General features: G+C 39.8%; 1 protein-coding gene across 4 annotated transcripts in view; it reads right to left on the reverse strand.

The window, feature by feature from the left end:
- syt14a (synaptotagmin XIVa) overlaps positions 1-21,463 on the reverse strand; it is a 48,939-nt gene that overhangs the window by 17,165 nt on the left and 10,311 nt on the right. For all 4 annotated transcript variants that reach the window (XM_041251146.1, XM_041251145.1, XM_041251144.1 and 1 more), the window contains exons 2-3: positions 11,591-11,743; positions 4,419-4,631 (exon numbers count right to left, since the gene is read on the reverse strand). In XM_041251146.1, the coding sequence (XP_041107080.1) occupies positions 4,419-4,631; positions 11,591-11,690 (313 nt within the window). In that variant the 5' untranslated portion in view covers positions 11,691-11,743. The remainder of the gene's footprint in view (positions 1-4,418; positions 4,632-11,590; positions 11,744-21,463) is intronic.

Genomic DNA, 21,463 nt, shown 5'->3' on the forward strand with positions numbered 1-21,463 from the left:
GGGAAGATTAGGTGGCAGGGAGGGAGTTAAAATCCTGCCTGCAAATACATGTGGGAATGTGGCTGGAGCCATGAATTGAATAAATGATTACATGATTAATTAAGGATTCAGCCACAGGTGTTTAAATAGGGTGATCACGGAGATTAGAGTTTTAAGAGTTAATGTTGCCGTCTCGTCCTGTCTGTTTATTTACGTCTGTGAGTGTTCTGTATAGATCTTTTGTTTTGACCCTTGTGCCTGTTATTTTGTTAAACCTGCATTCTCTGCCTCAGAATCTCTTCCTGGTCAAAACAGCCTTGCCAGTGACATCATCATTGCTGCACATGGTAAAAATCATATTAACTGCTGCACTGCATGGTGCAGTTGAGGTAAAGCAAAGTCAGGCATGGTAAACACATAGTATAGAAATACTATACAGGCGAAAGCATTTTGCCATGGTAAATATCCACGTAAAAAAATTAGGGTCTTGCTTTTGGTAACTTCAATTTCAGGTACGATACCATAATAACTCTTATCTAGGTAGTATTATAAAGGAGTACAGCTGTTTCAGCCTGTCATTGATAAGCTTTTGAGTTGCAGAATTTGTGATCCCACAGTACTGAAATTCAGCCAAAGCGATCAAATCTCCCATGGTAAAATCATGTGCCTGGTAACATCTCCCAGTAGCAAAAAAATTATATATTATAAATACTAAACCTACGATTCTAGTCTTCTCCTCACCTTCTGCAGCTTTGGTACCACTTTAGAGGGGATTTCAGCAGGGCTATGATATACATACTGATTTCATGTGTTTTACAGTGTTTTATTGTTTCTATATAAGATTTATTCTCATAACTTTTGAAGACCTTGTCGGACTGATCTATAATTCTGTATACAGGTTCATTATGGTGGGGGAACGAAAAAGACGCAGGCAAAGTTTTCCCCCAGAACACTCCAAAAACCCACCCACTGGCTACTATGATGTATGGTGTTGGGCAAATTTCCTTCTAGTCAATTATAAATCTCTCCCAAGCCATGGTCTTGCTTCATTTAAATATTACATTTTTGCTTTTAGTTTAGAAAAAAAAAAAAAAAAAAAAAAATGGGAGCATATTTTTCCAAGCATTTACTCCAGTCTTTAAGTAACTGTACAACTACGGAATATAATGTCTTTTAAGCACTCTTAAGTTGGTTGTTTCTTAGAGCAGATGTATATGGACACCTAGTGGTGTAATATAAGAATAACATCTAAAAGGGTCATACACTGTGTAGCCACTTTATTAGGACCTGTACCTAATATTGGGTTGGGCCACAATTTTTCACCCCTTAATACTGCAAAGATGTCTCATGTTCATTCAGACATGTCTGTCACAGTGGATGGATGCATAATCACCTTAAAAAGTAGCTATCATCATCCGGCTACAATCACAGCATTATTGGGTGGACTTCATCTGTAACAATGGTTAGGTAAAATACGGAATTCAGCCTCCCTTCAGTTGTTCAAGGGACCCAGGATATACCAGGAGAATATACCCCTGAGATGTCATCCATTGCATGACATCTGTAAATATATTTGAATTGGGGTAGGAATCTGGGGTGAAATTCTTGCATTGTGTTTAGTTCCCGTTTAGTATTTTAAGCTGCAATTTCTAGTACGTGACTACTTCCTGATCATCAGTCTCCCTGCCACAACACCACACAAAAAATCCACTTGGGTAGATTAAAGTGGCCAGGCACTGTAATGTTATTACAGATAATTCCATATAGCACTAGTGCTTGTACTATTCTATATGCCATGCAGGTCTGATTCTCTTAGTCTTTCTTACTGTTGACAAACTCTTAAGTAGATGAACATATCAGGCTTCATTTAAGCAATAGAACCAGAAGAGGGCTTTACCGTCTGGTAAGGCCCACCTCGACCCATTAAATTTAACATAATGAGAAGGGCCTTGCCAGATGGTAAAGATCTCTTATGAGGGTTCTGTTGCTATTAGAAAATGGATATGTTAAAAAAAATTGCTTTAAGTTTGTGTTTATTTTTTTCGTGATTTTATGCAGCACTAGTTTTTGTTGCTATTCCATGATAATATGGTTTGCTCAGAATTCCATCTGTAGTTTTGTAGCCTTCATACCAATAACTAAATAATATCTCAATACTAAAACGAAATTTTCTACTTACATGGAGCTGTTCTTTAGTTCAGGTACCTCGTACACAAAAGCGAACGTGGTACAGCTAACTTTTTTATTTATTTCTTTATTTTAAATGTAGCAGTCGCCAATTAATTTTTACCCAATTGTATTTAGGCTTAGCCCACCGCTACCACCCCTGCGCTGACTCAGGAGCGGCAAAGACGATCACAAGCTGTCCTCCGAAGTGTCTGCCATCAGCCGATCGCTTCTTTTCACTCTGCAGACCTGTCTACAGGGGTGAGCCAAGGACACCCTGGCCGACTTAAGGGTTTTGACCAAGTCTCGATCTGGTGATCATATTACCCGTTCTGGAATCTTTACCTGTTAAGTTTCACATTGATTTTAAAATTTGGCTATTGACTTTTAAGGCCTTGAAGGGCATGTCTCTCCCTTAGATAGCTGACCTTTTATCTATGTATACCCCTAGACGCAATTTGCGGTCCACTGATGTCCACGACCAGACTACGAACTGTGGGTGGTCGTGCTCTCCTGCCCCTAGCTTGTGGAATGCCCTTCCCAAATAAATTAAGGACTCTTTTTTTTAAGTTTTAGTAATTAAAAATATCTAACAGTTTACATGTGTTAATACTGATCATGCTGTTTATTCAGTAACTTGTTCATAGTGTATTCATAAAGTTTATTCAAAGCCTCTTCCCCTGGCTTTATTAAAGAAGAGCACACCATCTTGTGTTGTTACTGTGATATGCTGAAATAGAGTTGCTGACAGTAATCAGACTGCATCCAGTTGTTTGATTTCTTCCAGCTGTTATTCAAAACCAGAGACTAGTTGCTATTGTGGTTACTGTACTGCCACTGACAGCAAACACTATTCTCTTTTGTTTAACTTAATGTGCTATACTAAATTTAAATACATAGATTTAACATATCAGACAGCGAGGAAGCAGACTTAAGACTACATTGACAGACAACAAGCTACAATAAGCTATTATGGAACATGTTTAATTGTCTAATAGAAACACATATTAAAAGAAAGAAAAAAATGTATTATTTCTGCGGTTCACCGCGGTGTTTGTAACCGATTCTGCCAGGAATAGCATTCATTGTCCTCAGACGTCTGCACTGTCCTAGCAGCTCCTTCCCTGCTCAAAGTCCTAGTCACCGTCCCACTGTATTTCCCTAAGCAGGTGCTGTAACCCTGTCCCTGCTCCGATTCAGTGCAGATGCTTTCCCTTCCAGAGAACGTCTCATCTGTGGTGTCCTGGGGGAAAGAAGTCTCACTCCCCTTGGAATACATTCTGCTAACCTGCCAGAAGTCAGCTTCTACAAAGGATTCCAAACAAGTATGACTAAGAGGATCAGTATCAATGGATATCAATTAAAGCAGTGCTAACCATGCATCCACATTTATTTATTACTAGCCCCATTTTACTGTACTGAAAATACATACATATTGTTTCTTTTTTTTTTACGTTAATTCAAGATATGAAAATAATTCAAATACAAACTACAGGCAAACTGCTATGTCCTGGTACTGTATCTATGCTACAAGTCATACAGTCCTATACAAGGAGAAAGTGATAATGGTACTAGAGCCATTAAGGGTTAAGAAATGTGGTTTTAAAAGCACTCATGAAGAATTAAAGCACCAGTAAACAGGTACGTCTACCATGTATTTACCTGGCGCAATAAATATATTGTACTTTCACAAGGTGTAGTGCTAGAACAAGACAAAACAGCGCACGTTACATGTCAATACAAATATAGTATGTGGACTGTTGTAGACACGTTGGCAGGTTAAGAGATAAGAGTCATTCTCCCGACCACTTGAATGGACTAAAATCAGTAACCTGGAGGAAGCAGCCTTGCATCCCTATCCCAATCCCAATATGTAATGCACAGTACTACTAGCTAGAATGGTGAAGTTGCTTTGGAGTTATTCCAAAGAAGTGTACCTGGTGGTGCTATGAACTAACAAAAACATGCAATCAGTACTGATGTGAGTTAAGATTTAAAGAGGGGTGAAGAAAAACAAATGTCTGAATTGAGGTGGGGCCAAATAAAAGAGAACAGAAAAACAGTGAACACTTGCACTATCCACATAGAAACAGGTTGTCCAAATTCAGCTCTGCAGCTCTTATTTGCATCCCTGTGTGAGGGGGAAGCTCTCATTATGTCTGCTGGCAGTGTGTCCAACTACAACCACTGCCATTACCTTTCATGAGTAGTTAATTCACAAAACACAACATTACAATTTAAAATAAATAAATAAAGGGCGTGTGATGCCTTACCATCCTCAGCTGATGCCTCACTGCTGTAGCCGTCGTACTCTGCAGACAGCGGGCTGTATTTGTGCCTGGTCTCCCACATGTATCCCTTCGGGTGCCGGCTGTCTGTGGCGCGTCCTCCCTGGGACCGGGACACCGCCTCCTTATACTTTCCAACCACATCATCCTCGCTCTCCGAAGAGGAGCCTCGCGGGTCCCCATCCTGGTAGTCGTTATCTGTGAAAGACACAGAGAATCCACATGTTGTAAATGTGCTGTTTTCCACAAGGGCCAGTATTGTTATGTGTGTATCTGTCGCTGTTCATAAGTTCTAATTTAGCTGAAGGCCAGACGACATACGGCTGTCAAAGGTAAAGACTTTTTGTGGACCTTCCTGACACTAGAAGATTGTTTTCAAGAGTCTAATCTTTTGGTACCTGCCAAAGTAAGCTACAGACATCAGTCTCCTATTTTCTTTTTTAAGAAAAGCAGAAAAAGATGGCGAAAGACATAACTACTGATGTAGAGCAAAACAAGTAGACAGAAAACAGACTTTTGACACCACTGTCTGTCAATGTTCTCATTAAGCAATAGGTGCCTCTATTTAGCCACTATATTAGTACACTGCTGACTGACTTTGACACATTTGTAACACTTTTTATACATTGTGTGATACAACCTGTGATGCTCAATATAAGCTACAAAAATGTTGTTATTGTATTGTTTAGGAGTCCTAAAAAAACAAAAAAACACATCAAGTAATAACATCTACACAACCCTGTCAATCCAATAGCTGATGGTAATGGGGTGATAACATTGGCAGGTATTAATGAATGGAAAGTTGACATGGTGCTGGCTGAAGGTGAAATCACTCAGCTTTAATGGAAAGAACGCGCTTCCCGCTCCACAGTGGAATCACCCTGTTAAAACCAGATGAGTAAAATTCACATTGTCATTGCAGGGGATATTATCAGACAAAAACACAAAAATAAATAAAATGAAAGGTGGTTACTTAGACGTTCTACTGCACTCATCGAATCCAAATGCATGCCTACAGTAGTAAGCAGCTTATGCTAGCCAACTTCCCCTCATTAAATTGACCTATACCTCCCTGTCTAGCTACTAAATTGTAGTTCAAGTTAAACTTTGAGTACAAGATGAATACAAAATAGAGATCTCTATCATAGGTGATGTTTTTTCAAAAGATAAATATTCACTTTCCGGAACCAAGTTCTGCATGCGATTTCATGCTGTGATTTGTATTCTCTGAAATACCCAATGACACATGTTTATTGTTTCAATGTGAACTTGCCCAAACTTTTGTTATGTCGGTACAGTTTGGGTTTTGGGTTTTTGTTAGAAGAATTGTACTTCTCTCTTTATTTGTACAGCATTTTCATATCTTCAGTAAGTGTTCCACGTTCTACTTATTTAATGTCTAATTGAGAAAATGCCTCTTCACACTTGGAACACCACAATATGGCCCTTGCCCACAGCCATGGCATTTGCTCTGCAGAAGAACACAAAAAAGTGTACACTGGAAGTAGTATGCAGAAGGCAACCTCATGAGGAAAGGTCATGCAAACAGTGGCAAAAGCATCAGTCTCGATGAAAAGCTGAGCACACAGCAGAAACACAGCAGAGGAGGCCCACACAATACCCAAGGGAGTTCAACATGGGCATCTCACCTTTACTCTGTTTCTTTTTACTGTTCTCTTTTTCGCCCCCTTTTCTCTGATCTTCTTTGGATGAGCTTTTACTGTTCTGAGGCTCGCCCTCTGGGGCCCCCCTCTCGCTTGCTGGAGTTTTACAGCGTTTCCCTGCTTTGGAGTCAGCAGGCTCCAGCTCACCTGTATCTGAGGTCAAAGCCTTACTTGATTTCTTCTGCTCCTTCACCTTCATTTTCACACCTGCCTCCTTCGGCCTTTCCTTGGCAGCTTCAGATTCAGTGCCCGGTGGCTTGGGTTTAACATTTCCCTGATCTTTTTGACTGCTTTTGTGTGTTCCATTCCCTGTCGCACTTTTCTTTTTAGACAAGGTCTCTGAAGGCGGATAGCTCTCTTTTTTCCCACCTGATACTTTTCTAACATCAGTGGCCTTTCTGGTTTTCAGATCCCCCTGGTGGACCGATTCTCTGCCTTCCTTTCCCCCTGAAGCATTTCCTCTTTCTTTGTTTTTGCTGTCCCTTGATCTGGTCTCTCCAGATTCCCTGCCTCGCTGAGTGCTCTTGCGTCTCTCACTCCTGCTCCCATCTGTGGCCTGGGACAGATCACTACATGTGGATTCGGTAAATGTTTCAGTGGAACGTGTAGACCCTGTGCTATAATCTGTGGTGTAGATATCTGGGTCCCTGGACCTATTGAAAGAGGACTGTCGTTTTAGTTTTTGCCGGCTGGTGGAATTTGTCTGCTGGAGTTCCCCTTCCTTGCAGTGGATTGATCCCTCAGCTTGTTTCTCCTCCTCCTGTTTCGCCTTGCTGTCGGCAGTTGTAGCCTTGCTGTTCTTCTCCCCCTTTGGATCTCGCTCCTCTTCAGTCTGCAGGTTGTGCATCATGGTGGTCACTTGCTCTGTGACTGAATCCGTCACTGTGTATGTAGCGTCCTCCACAGCACTAGCCAGGTCATCCACTGCTTTAGTGAAAGAGTCCACGATGGAGGAGACAGAAGGCAGAGCCAGGTTTTCCTGAAAACTTTTGAAAAACGCCATTGTGCTCGACAGGTGCTTTTCATTACCTCATTAGGTTGTCGTTATTACTTTTGCTTGACTGCTAAGCCTTTCTCAGACATACCGACTGAACTGATAGTGGTGCAGTCATCCCTCCCAGCTCACTGCTGCTGGCATAGAAACTGGAAAGAAAAATTACAGTTAACACGGCGAAAACAAGGCAAAGGCATGACCCACAGGAATAGGAAATGTTGTTCTTTATTGCATCACATGTACATCACTTTATACCTTGCCTAAGGAGAGAGCACAATCTTCATAATCTGGCCGACTTTGCCTGAGCTAGCACTGGTGGAAACAGCATTGTTTGCCAGTGGAAATCAGGAATATGAAGTGAAGAATGTCTGAAACATGATTGGCAAGTTTGCTGCAGAATAACACGGAAAAACGCAGATTTTCTATGTATTTGGAGATCTTTATGTTTTACACTTGGGGAGTGGCAAAAAACATGCAAGGCTTTTTTAGTTTGTTTGATAATAACCAAATGTGTAGGAGAGCGAATGAATCTTAGTCAACAATCTCCCTCCCGACCTGTGAGGGCGCTGTACAACAGGAACAGGGTGCCTCATACTGGATGGTCTGGCAGTTCATTCCAGGGTCAGTCGGAAGCCTGCCATAAAGGAAGGAGGCGGAGTCACAATGCCCAAAGTCATCGACCTAATGCGGTACACGATGTGTCAGTCATGGATTGTAGAAGGCGTGATTGACCTAGCTATCGCAGGGGGTGTGATGATGTTCCTTTTGATGTGGTTACTGAAAGGACCCATTAAGGAAATGGAAGTAATTAATTATCGTGAGTGTTCTGTGTTTTGTTTGTTTGTTGTGCTAACTGTTTGTCATTTGTCTTTGTTAGACAACTAAGCACTAGCTGGGAGCTGCTGCTACAAGCCAGCACTAAACCCGGACTACACTACACCACTATTTTACGAATTATTTGTCTTTCATCACACCTGCACAAGAGCACTCACTAAATTGGGACAAGTGGTCGTGTCTGTGTTGTGTGTTAATTATTTGAGTCTTATTGTTTCAGGACTGAAACCCTTGTTTTGCACGGAGCTAGACACATTACTGTGTGGCGCCCGTGATTATTATTTAAGTGTTGTCACATGCAACCCAGCCACTGTCTTGTGTGTGTTATTCCTGAGCACTGCACCAGCTACACCTGCGCACTACAAATCACTTTGCCACACCAAATCAATACACATATAATATATAAACATTAACACAGGCAACTCTGCTTTAAATTTATGTAAACATACATGTCTAATAAAACTTCTTCTGGCATTCAAGTTCAGTTTACTTCAGTATTCAGAGCGGTTCAAAGATCCTGAAAACAATAAAAATCACCCCTAAAGATTGGGTCAACGAGTTTGGCAAGGACGCATTTCACGTCGATGGTAATGTGCTGTTTTGTACTTCATGCAGCAAAGCTGTAGATTACAATTGTAGGCCGACCATTGTAGAACACATGGGAAGCACTAAACATAAACAGAATGAAAGGAAACGTAAACAAGATGAGGCTGAAACAGCAGGGCCATCGATAACACTGAAACAGACCACTGCGTTTGGATCATTTGAGCGTCTTGCAACTGCCAAAGAACAGCGGGTCACTGTTTCAGATTTTGTCAAAATGTGTGTAAAAGCCGACATTCCTCTGTACAAAGTGGATCAACCGGCAGTTTGAGTTTTTTTCAGCAAGAACATTAGGGAGGTGGTGCCATTCCAAAGAGACTAATTGTAGCTGGAATGATGCAGCTTTATTTTTACAATAGCCGTCCGGATGACGAAGACTAACTAACACAAATATATATTTTTTTACAACAGGGAACTATTTGTAATATTTGAAATAAAAAAAAAAGTATGTTTTTTTTATTGATTAACGGAGCTGGTAAGCTCCATTTATTTTATTTTATTTAGCATACGCATTTATTCAAAGCGACTTATACACATTACACTGCAATACAAGGTTACAGTTCAAGAATAATTAAAGTTATAAACTAAAACCCACAGCTGCTTAATTAAGCAAAATAAACTTACAGAAAAGGTAAAAGCAGGAGCCCCAACAGGCCCAGTCCTGACTATCTTCCTTATCCCTTTGACTATAATCCTCTTGGCAGTGCTTCTGTAACTATAAGTGCTCTAACATTACTGACTAAGATCGGTTAGTGTAGACAATGGAAACATGTCTTCTTGCACAAAAATGATTCATAGCAGCCTCCCACGCTCCCACGTCAAAGGAGAAGGCACCTTCAGATTTAACGTCTAGCATTGACATTGATGCTCTATAGACCTATGTAATGAGACTTAATAAAAATGAAAAAAAAAAAACTGAATCACCTCAAGGTTTTCTTTTATCGTGGTTAAAGAGTGAATGACTTCAAATACTGATTTGATTTATTCACATATCTGTATATTTATTGCCCACCATAAACTTTAATGCTTTTAAGGGGGGGGGGGGGGGCAATAAATCACCCCAGACGAAAAACATTGGCAGGATTAAAGGATTGGCAACCAAGGTTTTAACCAATCCACTTTCTTGCATCTTATTTGCACTAGCAATATCGGTCCTGTCAACGACTGCTCCCCCTGTTGGAATCTTAAAAGCTATTAAAAAACATATAATCTTCTGGGGCCTATTACTCTATAACATATACACTCATTTGGATCATTTTTAGTTTTGAATTTTTATTATTAAAAGATGTGAATAATTCAATGTGGATGTTCTGCAAAGTGAGCCCCTCTTGATCCCTAGATCCTGAACACGCTGACCCTCATCGTACTATCAGTTTGAAACGTATCTTTGCTAGCATTGAAAAAATAACACCCTTGAAGAAACTGTAAATATAATATTGGACCACATGGTGGTGCAAGCAAGTAAAAAGTAAATTGAAACATTTTAAAGGGTGGAAGATTAGGATAATGTAAATGTATTTTTAATTGTGAAATGTGTCTGACAGGGTAGATGAATTCCCTGCGCTGAAAAGTTCACCTCCCATCTGCAGGCTCTGGCAACTACAGGGTTAAAATTCAGTAGGAGTCAGCTTGCAAGGAGGCTGATGGAAGGGAATTATGTGCACCTGGCTCCAATCCTAGGTAATGGGTTGGGGGCGGAGCTAAGGTTTACAATAGGGGCAGCCTCTCCACTGGTTGGGGCAGTGACCTTGAGCAGGCAGTGTGTTTCCACCAATCAGGAAGCTCCATCCCAGGGCACTATGAACTAGTAGATGACCATGCAAAATGTTATGACCATATCTATGCTTTAAAAAATGCAAAACTGAAGGACAGTAAAACACTGACAAAGGTAAATACATATGTACATTAAAGATTTATAATAGTTACAATAATAATAAATGCACTAGTTACCAGTTTCTAATTGCAATAAAACCCTGCTAATGGGGCACTGCCTTGGTACCTTGTCTGGCAACTTCAAAAACAGTAATACCCTCTAATGCGGGTTGTATTGCTTAATTCCAGAACAAAGCCATGCTGTCCCACTGCGACTCATGTAAAGTGTTGTGCTAATATGTTGATTGCCTTATCATTATGTAATGGCAAACAGAACTGCTGATACCGTTAATTGCTTTGTCAGTAATGTCAGCCTCTTAAGTTTCCCACCCCTGTACTCACCAATCTTGTAATAACGATTCCTTGGAAAAGCCTTCTTAGCACAACAGAAGAATCTGACTCCCATTGTCTACATATTGGTTAGATCAGGTAAGTTGCCAAGGTGACTGTGTGACCGACCTATTTAATCCTTCAGTTTTGGGGATTAGCCAAAGTTCAGCGGCATCAGAAAAGATGACTTAGCTAACCTCTTTGAAATGTTATTATTGATCAAAATATAGCTGAGAAGACAGTCCACAATAGATTGTCCCATTAGAATCCAACAAACCCCAGCATTCCAAGGATGAAAGAAAACAGTTTTTCCATTGGACCACTGTCTGTCATGTCTACACATGACAACAGTATGTATTGGAGTAAGCCAAACCTCAAGGGGCAGCCTTACAGACCCATTTATAAGCCGAAGATCCAGAAAGTTTACTGGCGAGAGCCTTGCATTGTCCCTGCATAATTCTGATTTTAGCTCAGTTCATAGACTACCATAAGAATCGGAACTGCTGAAGCTTTGGTTCTGTAGGTATTTGTGTAACGCTATGTCTGGGTTTTTGTTTTGTTTCTTGTGCTTTTTTTATGAATTTTTCTGGCTGCCAAATGAGGCAGGCTGCACTTGTGAAACTGCAACACAACCTAAAAACTTAATGGAAACATAGTTTAACAAAGCTGCACGATATCAGTACCCTCGTGCATTTTAATTAGGTCATTTCAATTTGGAAGGAGAATTTCTCTCCCTAAAAGAAAAATACATTTAAACCCACATATTTGGTACTACAAAAATAACATGAGACTTATTTCTATTTTTCCTATAAAAGCAAAACAAGATTAGCCAGGTTGGAAAGCCACGTCACAGAGTTTACCTTTCAAATCCTTGCCCGTTCTGTACTCGTCCATGCATGACAGGTCCCCAACATTCTCAAAGCACAGCTTCTTGTTGACGTATAAAAAAAGGATGAGCATGAGGATGACGAAAACTCCGACGGCAGACAGGAATCCTAGCGCCTCTGGAGACACTGAGAGGAAACCAGACAGAAGAATAACTAGAAAGCTCTGGGTAACATACCTGTTCCATGGCAAGGTCACAGATGTCCTTGTGGTAGATTCCATCAAGAAAGAAAATGACTTCAATTGCAACCTGTTCCATTGTGGCATTCAAGCACATAACCAGAAGGGTGGGGTATGTATGTGTTTGAAACAGTGTGTGGATGTAGGGACCAAAGATAATTAAACAATACGCATGGATATAGAATATACTGTACATACCATGGGCATGAGTTAACTACAATGTGAAAGATATCAATCCCCACTGAAAGAGATTTATATAAATGAAAACCCTGCTAAAAATTCCAGAAACTGCCAATTAACTGGTGATCCGCTAAGTTGGGAATTAAAATGCTTACTGACCCCATTACTGGGTTTTCAGAACAATAAATGAAATCCCATAAAAAGTTTACTGCAAACAGTTGACTTTAGATCTCTTTAGTAAAGGGAGTTTTGCTATTTTTTCTTGGAACAGCTCAAGCACCAAGTCACCAAAGTCTCCCAAACCAGCCTGAACCAGCATAAACCAATGCTAGCCATTGTTGGAATTCCCATTAGGGAGGGACAAAAAATACACTGTATGGTGAACAGTCAGCCATTTACTTTCATTGTTTATGAAACAAATAGTCCTAGAGATACAAAATTTTGCCAGAAAATACAGTATGAGCGATTCACACTGGGGATGTTCCTTAAAGTAACTGTAGCTAACAAAATAATTTCATAAATCGTACATGTTTTACACTTGTATCAATTATGGCGTTTTTCAAAGAAACACATTTTATAAAGTACATGTATTTTCATTTTAAAACACCATATTTGGTACTACTCTGGTTAAAGGAAGCTCTCAGTTTCTATGCCATGTTCCTGGATTATCTGTTTGTACTTGCACTTTTATGGGTCATATCATAGCAGTATCCTCTGGGTCAAAGGAAATTACTGGCTGAATGTATGTCAGTCAATAGAAAAAGCAGCTGATTGGTTGTTGATGGGGGAAAAAGCCAAGAAGGGGTGGGGAAAATGTCACCCTCCATGAAAAATGCCCCAGGAAGTGCAAGACAGTCTAAAAGCGTGGCATGCAAACCTAGTACAGTACCAGATATCATGTTTTGAAATAAAAATATGTTCGCTAAATTTTATTTTCAAAACTGAAAATTTTAGACCTATACAATGAATGGCTGTGCATGGCGGAGAAAATGTATGGAACAATTTTGTTAGCTACAGTCACTTTAATAACCACATAACTTTTATCAAGATATAACATCTACATGAACCATGGTGTATTTTAAAATATTTTGTATAGTCTTGGTTAGACATTTGTGATCTTATTATGTTTCTACAGGAAAAAAAAAAAAAAAAAAACAGGAGAAGTCTGCGTCCATATCGCCCCTTCTCCACAAGGCATAGGTGCCAACAATTTAGTTACTTTCACAAGAACATGCACTAAAATAGTGACCTAGCGCATGTGTTTTAAACACTGAGCCACCAGCAAACTCCAAATACCTCCACATGCAGCTTTCACCCTCAGCGCTCCATTTAGCCTAATTAGAATTATTAATACCCTATTAGTGTTCCATCTGAGAATGCAAGCCGTCATCTGAGATGCCTGTCCCTTCATGCCCGCACAATATCTGATGGCAGTGGCACAAAGTGAAAACCATGCAGTCAATAATATCGCATGAAAGGAGTGAAACCGGAGCCTGGCGGAGGTCATTACCAATTGTTGGGATCTGGTACCAGCACAGGACCTGGAAATTGCTTTTCTTGTATCAATTTGCATTCGTGTAAGAGATCTGGCTGAGATGTGTACCAGCCATATTCTGAATAATAAAAAGCATGCCCAGAAACCAGACTCTTGACATTGCTCTGTGCTTGTTTGGAGGAAAAATAAACAAAGATACACATTTGGAAATATAACATGTGAAATAAGTAAAATAGTAACATACATATCCCGTCACGGGAACAAAAAATCTGGTGTATGGAGAATAGGACATATACTGTACATTCACCAACCATTTGATTTCCACACAGCCTGGTGATGTATTGTAACATTATTATTCACTTCAATAGATCTTTTTGCAAGAAAACTTAAATATCCCACAAATGTTTCCACCCTTCTAAATGTGGCTCTAATTTTAGAAATTCTAACCCTTGTTGTAATAGACATACACACAAACTTCCACAAGGCATCAAAGCTGGGCCCTGTATAAACTCCCCATATTCACACATTCTAGCTTGACAGTGAGGGGGTTGATAATATAAATGTGACAGTGCTATTATTATTATTAATTTGCCAGACGCCTTTATCCAAGTCAACTTACAGGTGCTACAGGGCAATACAAAGTTACAGTATATACTGTATAGTTTACAGTAAGTGCAAATACTACTAGAATAAAATAGGATATAAGTAGTAACAAGTTTAGCATTACAACAATTTGTATCTACAATGACATAATAGCAGTGCAACAGTGCAAGGATAGTGCTTCAGCTAAGAATCCAGTAACATGGTGCTTAGGTCAGGCAAGTCCAGTGCATAGAAGAGGGGTAGATCAAGGGAACTACCCTTTTAGAGACTTTTCATTCACGTTTGTAAAATATTGCACTGGTATCCCAAAATGCCTGCCTGCATCTGATGTCCACTGTTTAACTTGACAACAATATCAATAGTGGATATTCAATCACCCCCTATTTCAATTTCTCACAACTAAGCTACTGTATTTGTAGAACACAACAAATACACTGTAGTGACTAAACCTAACTAGTGTCCAGATGAATAACTAGAATTGGTCTGATGTGCAGCCTGGAGCATCCTGTGTACATAGCAAAACTGTCTAATGCCTACATTAGTGGTGTCCAACCCACGTCCTACCAAACGCATCTACCTGCGGCCCCCTCGTCCAGCCGAAAAACGTCAATGTACGCTGCTTCTTTAAAAAGTGTATCATTTACTGTGTTAACAGAGTGCTATTGCAAGGTATGACGTTTCAGTTTGTGCAAGAGTTTAGCTGAATACTTCTCTGTGGTAATAATTATAGTTTTTAAAAAAAGAGAAAGAAAAAAAGAAATGGATCGATCTGTGACATTGTTGAGCTATACGTACCTAACTTTCTGGGTGCATTGCATAATCCACCTGGAGGCACTTTGTGCAAAGCTAGACAAGGGAGATAGACTGAAAGCTGTGATGGACAAAGTGGTGGATATTTTTAATTTTATATGAGCGTGACCATTGCACCATCAGCAGTTTATCGAAATTCTGAATCAACTGGATACTAAATATGGGGACCTCATCTTACACGCTGAAGGACACTGGCTAAGCAGGGGAAAGGTACTGGAACGTCTCAATGCACTACTCCCATCTGTCTGCCAGTTTCTTATCCAGTGTTCTCATACACAGGATGAACTTGACGATGAATAGCGGGTGCTCGATTTGGCATTTCTCACTGATATCACCGATCATCTCAACCTGCTAAACTTGGCTGTGCAGGGTAAAAATCACCTTCTACCTACCCTAATCAGGAAATTCATGCCTCCTTTACAGTTAATGTCAGCTTAGCTGCAGTGCGATGTGCCTGCATCTGCCTTACTCCTAACTTCAAAAAGCTGGTGGAAAATATGATCACACAAAAGTCGCATTAAGAAAGTAGTATATTTGACTTTAAATGCTTTTTCTTTTGTATTGTTGTGTTCATCCTTTATTACATTCTTAATGTTTACATAATGTAATATATAGCTCTTGAAATTAAAATGTATAATTTTGCCTTGTAATTGCGGTTAAGGGGGTCTTGCGGCCCTTGGTGTTGTTTGAGGGCCGGATGTGCAGCCCTCTGATTAGTTTAGGTTGCCGAGCACTGATCTACATGTTCTGGAGGTTATAATTCTTGTTGTCAGAACATTACAAATGTATCTTCCTCTGAATTTCCTGGCAGGCACAGAGGCAGATGCTTATATAGGGCGGGCTAGTAGTCTGCCAAAGGCAAACACTGAAAACAAATTTCAAATGAGATAGCTACCAAATGGAATTGTAGGTTTTATTTAAGACAGTTTTGGAGGTAGATCAGTAGGTCAAAAAATAAGTCTCTAATTAGTCTGGGGTTCACAACCCAGATACTGTAAATGTGTTGTGCATAGCAGATGACACACAGTAGGAAGTGCTGTCCTGCATATATAAATGAGTTGTACTTTGTTGACAACTCAACATAAATGACTCTTTCTGTTTCCCCCCCCCACACCTACACTACATTGCAATTCACTTATCACAAAAAAAAAAATATCGACTGCAAACACACAGTATATCTGCTTCTTTTTGTCTGCAGTGAATGATGTGCTTTCCCTGGTTAACCTAACACAGCCGGATTCAATATGCTTTCAAGAGCAGTTACAACAAGAGCCAAGCACCAAAACAGGATAATGCAGTCTTAAGCTTGGTTTGAACTCATCTTCAGTGTGGGGGAGCAGCTGTGAGTGTGAGACTGCTGTATGCATACATGTGTGATAATGCATGCAAGATTACGTAAAACATGCAAAAAAAAAAAGAAAGTTACCTCAGCAGAAAAATAGAGTGTGTACCAATGAACTGATCTGTAAAGTCTATAGTTGTGTTCATTTGGACACAGTGCTACATTTATGCAGTCCTCCCTTCGGTATTGCATCCAGAGCTTTGCTTTTGCACAATAGAAATAAAAAAAAGAATTTGCTGAATTCAGGGACAATAAAATCACTTGTGCTGAACTTGCTGACAGTAAAGTATCTTTGAGAAATGAGTTGTATCTTTGAGAAATTAGTTGTGCCACATATATTGTTCATCACCAAGGAAATATTAACATGGATCTAAGAAATGGATCAGTCTGGTACCCAGAAAATAAAAAACAGATGAGAAAAAAACACGATTGATCTGTCCAAAACCTAAATCATAAAAAGTAGCCTGTCTTTAAAGACCTGGATCCAAAGCTGGCTTATATCCCAGTTTAGTCCTTAGGTAGTGAGCTGTCCACCGTGAAAACAACCACAGAATTGACTCCTCACTGTAATCCAAATGAACGTGCTATTTGGGTGCTCATAAAGCCTGTTGATGATTAAAGTTCTGAGATCAATCAGCTAGTAGGAAACAGATGAGCTTAGTTGGACTGAATGGTCTCCTCTTGTTTGTAAATGTTCTTACAGCTTGTTGTGTGCACTAAGAAAATGTAGGTTTATCCCGTTAATACTGTAGTATATTGACAACGGCACATTCCATCATGACAGACAATGTCCATAAAGTTCATACAATAAGGCATTATACAGTATAGCCCACGGCAGTGGTCCTAGATTTCCATTATTTGGTGCTAGGTTAGCTATATTTGCAATACCTCTTTCAGCTCTCTTAGTTCTCACAAAAGAACAGTCAGTAATGGCCAAGGTATCACCTATCTGATTTGAGGGGGCATAACCTGCATATCTGACCAGATAAAAAACAAATAGTGTATAAATGCCATTAGCTGCTAATGTCTCCTTTAGTCCACTTCAATGGAGTCCAGTCTACAATAGCTCTTCTTTTATAAACTTTTCCATAGGCATCAACAAATACAAATTGTTTCATTTTAATGGTGACTCTGGAGTTGTTTTTTTTTTTTTTTAAATCAAGCATGGTCTGCCTTACCGAGAAAAGGACATAGTAAGACTTAGTTTGGGGGGTCTCAAAAGCAGGACAGAAGAACTGAAGACTGTTCAAGATAGAAAGACACAAAAACAACCACAAAACAAAACACACAATCTTACCTTTCTATCATGTGCTGCATTCATCTGTACATTAGGGACTGTTCCATTTACCCCACCCCATCCTTTGCTTGTTGATCCCTTCCATACACCACATTTAGTCTAGAGTACAACTGTATATTTCTGCAGTTAGATCCACACACGGCAACATATTCTCCAGAGACAGGGATGAGTTGTATTCCTTAAACAGCAGGACATTTGAAATCCAGCAGACTTACAATTCTAAGGACTTTTTTTTTTCCTTCTATTCCTCTCTGGAAATCATATTACCGATGCCCACACCTGTCTTGTATTGTGTGACACCATATGGTTATCAGTCTATATGTCAGCGCTGCCTAAATTATTCAGGAGATTAATGCAACACTATCCCAGTCATACACAAATGAAGCCACCCATGTGAGTTTGAGTTAAGGCTGCCACATGTATCTGCCGAATCTGAAGACACTGGCAGGTGGATTGAGGGAAGGCACAGTTTCTTTGGCCACATTTTATAAAATATGACAATTGTTTCTTTTCTTTTTCTGCACATAACATGTGTAAACTAGTATCACACACACACGCCTCGTATACAGTAAACAATACAAACATACATTTTTTTTTTTTATTACACTTTACTCAGACAACAATCAGAAATGTATATATATAAAGATTGTTAGAACTACTAACTATAAGTAGAAAGTCTAAATTAATGGGAGTTAAAACGCAATTAACGGGACTTAATATTTAACCACTATTCAATAGTTGAAAACTGTATCCATTTGAAATTCTGACACACCAGCCCTGAAAAGAGATTGCTATCTACCCAATAAAATGTCTGACAGCTACATCTCTAAACCATCTTCCAGACAGGCTGTGACCTTCTCACATGCAGGAGGTTATGATTAGAGCAACTGCTCCATTCCAAAGGGCAAATCTGAATGCCAGGTAAATAACAGCCTTGATTAAAATGATCTTTTCTTTATATACTGGCCATGCTGCTAATTACTCCATTCTTTCTCCCCTTACAGAATTATTTTCATTGGTAACTCAATGGCCAGGTTTCCACGCAGTTTAAAAACTCCAAATTCTCTCACGCAGTTCACCTGTCAATAAAACTAGCATGCCTGAGCGTCAATTTCAACCTCAACCTCTGTGTCTCTCTCATCTATCAGCGGATACCCACACAGTAACAGAACACCCCTGGTACACCTCCTGGATTTTAATATCAAATTAGGTTATTTGCATTTGGACAGAGAATTTCTCAGGCTAAAAGAAAACTACATGAAAAACTACATGGAAACCCACACTACCTAAAAGGTACTACCAAAATAGCATGAGAAACTTAACTTATTTTTCTTTTTCCATGGAAACCCAGCCCATGATTCTATACTAAGGGGTAGATGGTAGCATAGCATATGGCACCATATTCACAATTTGGTTTCACAATGAGGTGAACCAATACACATATCAGTGTTGTCATTGCTGGTAAATGGAATAACAGTATGCTACTGGAAGTTTTCAAACTGTTCAGTAAGGGTGGTTTTGGTTTGGTTTCATACGAGGATGTTGGACACAACAAACTTGGGATTGGGAGAGAAGGCAGCAAATATTAGAATAGGGCAGGGAAACACTGGGGGTAGTTGGGGCATAGAGTTGGGCATTTGTACAGATTTGGAAAGGCAGAACAAAAAAAGGGTCTATTAAACAACCATTAGTCAAGAGCAACATAGCAAAGCAGTGACCTGTCTTTTACATGACACACCAAAGCCATTCATTCCAGTGGAGCCATCATTCCACTGACTACAAATAAATTACATTAGGGGCTACAAATGTAACATTATGTTTTATTATGGGCTCTTAAATTGTGTGAATGCCATCAATCTCACTTTCTGAAAATCAATGAACATGATCTATCTAATGAAAATGCAACTCCTTTTAATTACTACCATATATTTGTAAAAGCACTGGCCAAGTCCACAGCGCCATCCAGTGGTCAATAAAAATATTTTAAAAAATTGTAAAACTGATGACCGTCTAAACAACTTGAAAAGCAGATAGACTTGATTGAAAACACTACCTTAAAAAAACAGCCACAATCACACATACTGTATTAAAACTTTGGCAGAAAATTTCCATCTCCCTGCCGCAGCTACTTTGAGCATTTTACAGCGCCAGGATATTCATCTGAAAAGCATCAACAACTCAAAAAAAATAAATAAATCAAGGTGTGGCATATGCTGGAGGTACATACAGAGCCTAAAGTAAGTATTCACCTGCCTTGGACATTTTCAGTTTGTTGTGTTACAACCTGAAACCTTGATGCATTTAAATGGGATTTATTTTACACTACCTACTAAACACTTTGAAGAGGCAACATAATTTTTATCTTGACACAACAGTTAATGAAAAAAAAACTGAAATGTCTTGGTTAAATAAGTATTCACCCCCATGAGTCAAAATTTGGTAGAACCACTTTTGGCAGCAATTACAGCTGTGAGTCTTTTGGGGTAAGTCTCTACCAGGTTTTCACATCTGGATAGTGCAATATACACCCATTCTTCTTGGCAAAATTGTTCAAGCTCTGTCAAGTTGGATGGAGATCATTGGTGGACAGCAATCTTCAAGTCTTGCCACAGATTCTCAATCGGATTCAAGTCTAGGCTTTGACTGGGCCAGTCTAGGACATTCATTTTCTTGTTTTTAAGCCACTCCAGTGTCGCTTTGGCTGTGTGCTTGAGGACATTGTCCTGATGAAAGGTGAATCTCCCTGTCCCATTCTTAGGTCTTTTGCAGACTGAAGCAGGTTTTCCTCAAGGATTTGCCAGCACTTGGCTCCATCCATTTTGCCCTCTACCCTGACAAGCTTCCCAGTCCCTGCCGATGAAAAGCATCCCCATAGCATGATGCTGCCACCATCATGCTTTATAGTAGGGATGTTGTTACCTGGGTGATGTGCTTTGTTGGGTTTGCGCCAGACATAACGCTTTGCATTTAGGCCAAATAGTTAAATTATTGTTTCATTGGACCATAGAATCTTTTGCCACGTCTTTTCAGAGTCTCTGACATGCCTTTTTGCAAATTCCAAGCAGGATTTTACATGGGCTTTTTTCAAAAATGGTTTCCTTCTTGCCACTCTTCCATACAGGCCAGATTTGTGGAGTACCTCAGCTATTGTTGACACATGGACAGTTTCTCCCATCTCAGCCATGGAACACTGTAGGTCTTTCAGAGTTGTCATTGGCCTCTCAGTGGCTTCTCTAACTAATGCCCTTCTTATACGGCTGCTCAGTTTGTGAGGACGGCCTGCTCTAAGCAGATTCTGGGTGGTGCCGTATACCTTCCACTTCTTAATGATCGACTTGACTGTGCTCCAAGGGATATTCAATGCCTTTGAAATCTTTTTATACCCCTCCCCTGATCTGCGCCTTTCCACAACTTTATCCCAGACTTGTTTTGAAAGCTCCTTGGTCTTCACGCTAGTATCATTGCTTTGAATGCACTACCGAACTGTGGGACCTTACAGAGACAAGTGTATTTAATCTGAAATCATGTGAACCACTTTTATTGCACACTCCATTTAAGTTACTGTGTGAACTCGGAAGGCAATTGGTTGCACCTGAGCTTATTTAGGAGTTTCATAGCAAAGGGGGTGAACACTTATCTAATGAAGACTTTTCAGGTTTTTATTTTTAACTAATTTTTTTTCACCCCCGGTGACACAGCTGGCTGAATGGTGATGTCAGTCCAGAAAGAAACACACACAGTCCTGAGGTGAAATAATGAAGGCGCTTGCTTGCGCCAGTTTATTGCAAATAAAAAGGTTGAACAAAACACACGACACGTTGGCCAAACAAACAAATAAACAAACGACAGACGTGGATGAACTAAACAAGTATCGTGCAAGTCCTTTCGCACAAGTAGCATTTGATATATTTTTAAATCACCTTCTAACTCCACTCACGAAC

Source organism: Polyodon spathula, chromosome 5, assembly GCF_017654505.1.
Source record: "Polyodon spathula isolate WHYD16114869_AA chromosome 5, ASM1765450v1, whole genome shotgun sequence".
NCBI lineage: Eukaryota > Metazoa > Chordata > Actinopteri > Acipenseriformes > Polyodontidae > Polyodon > Polyodon spathula.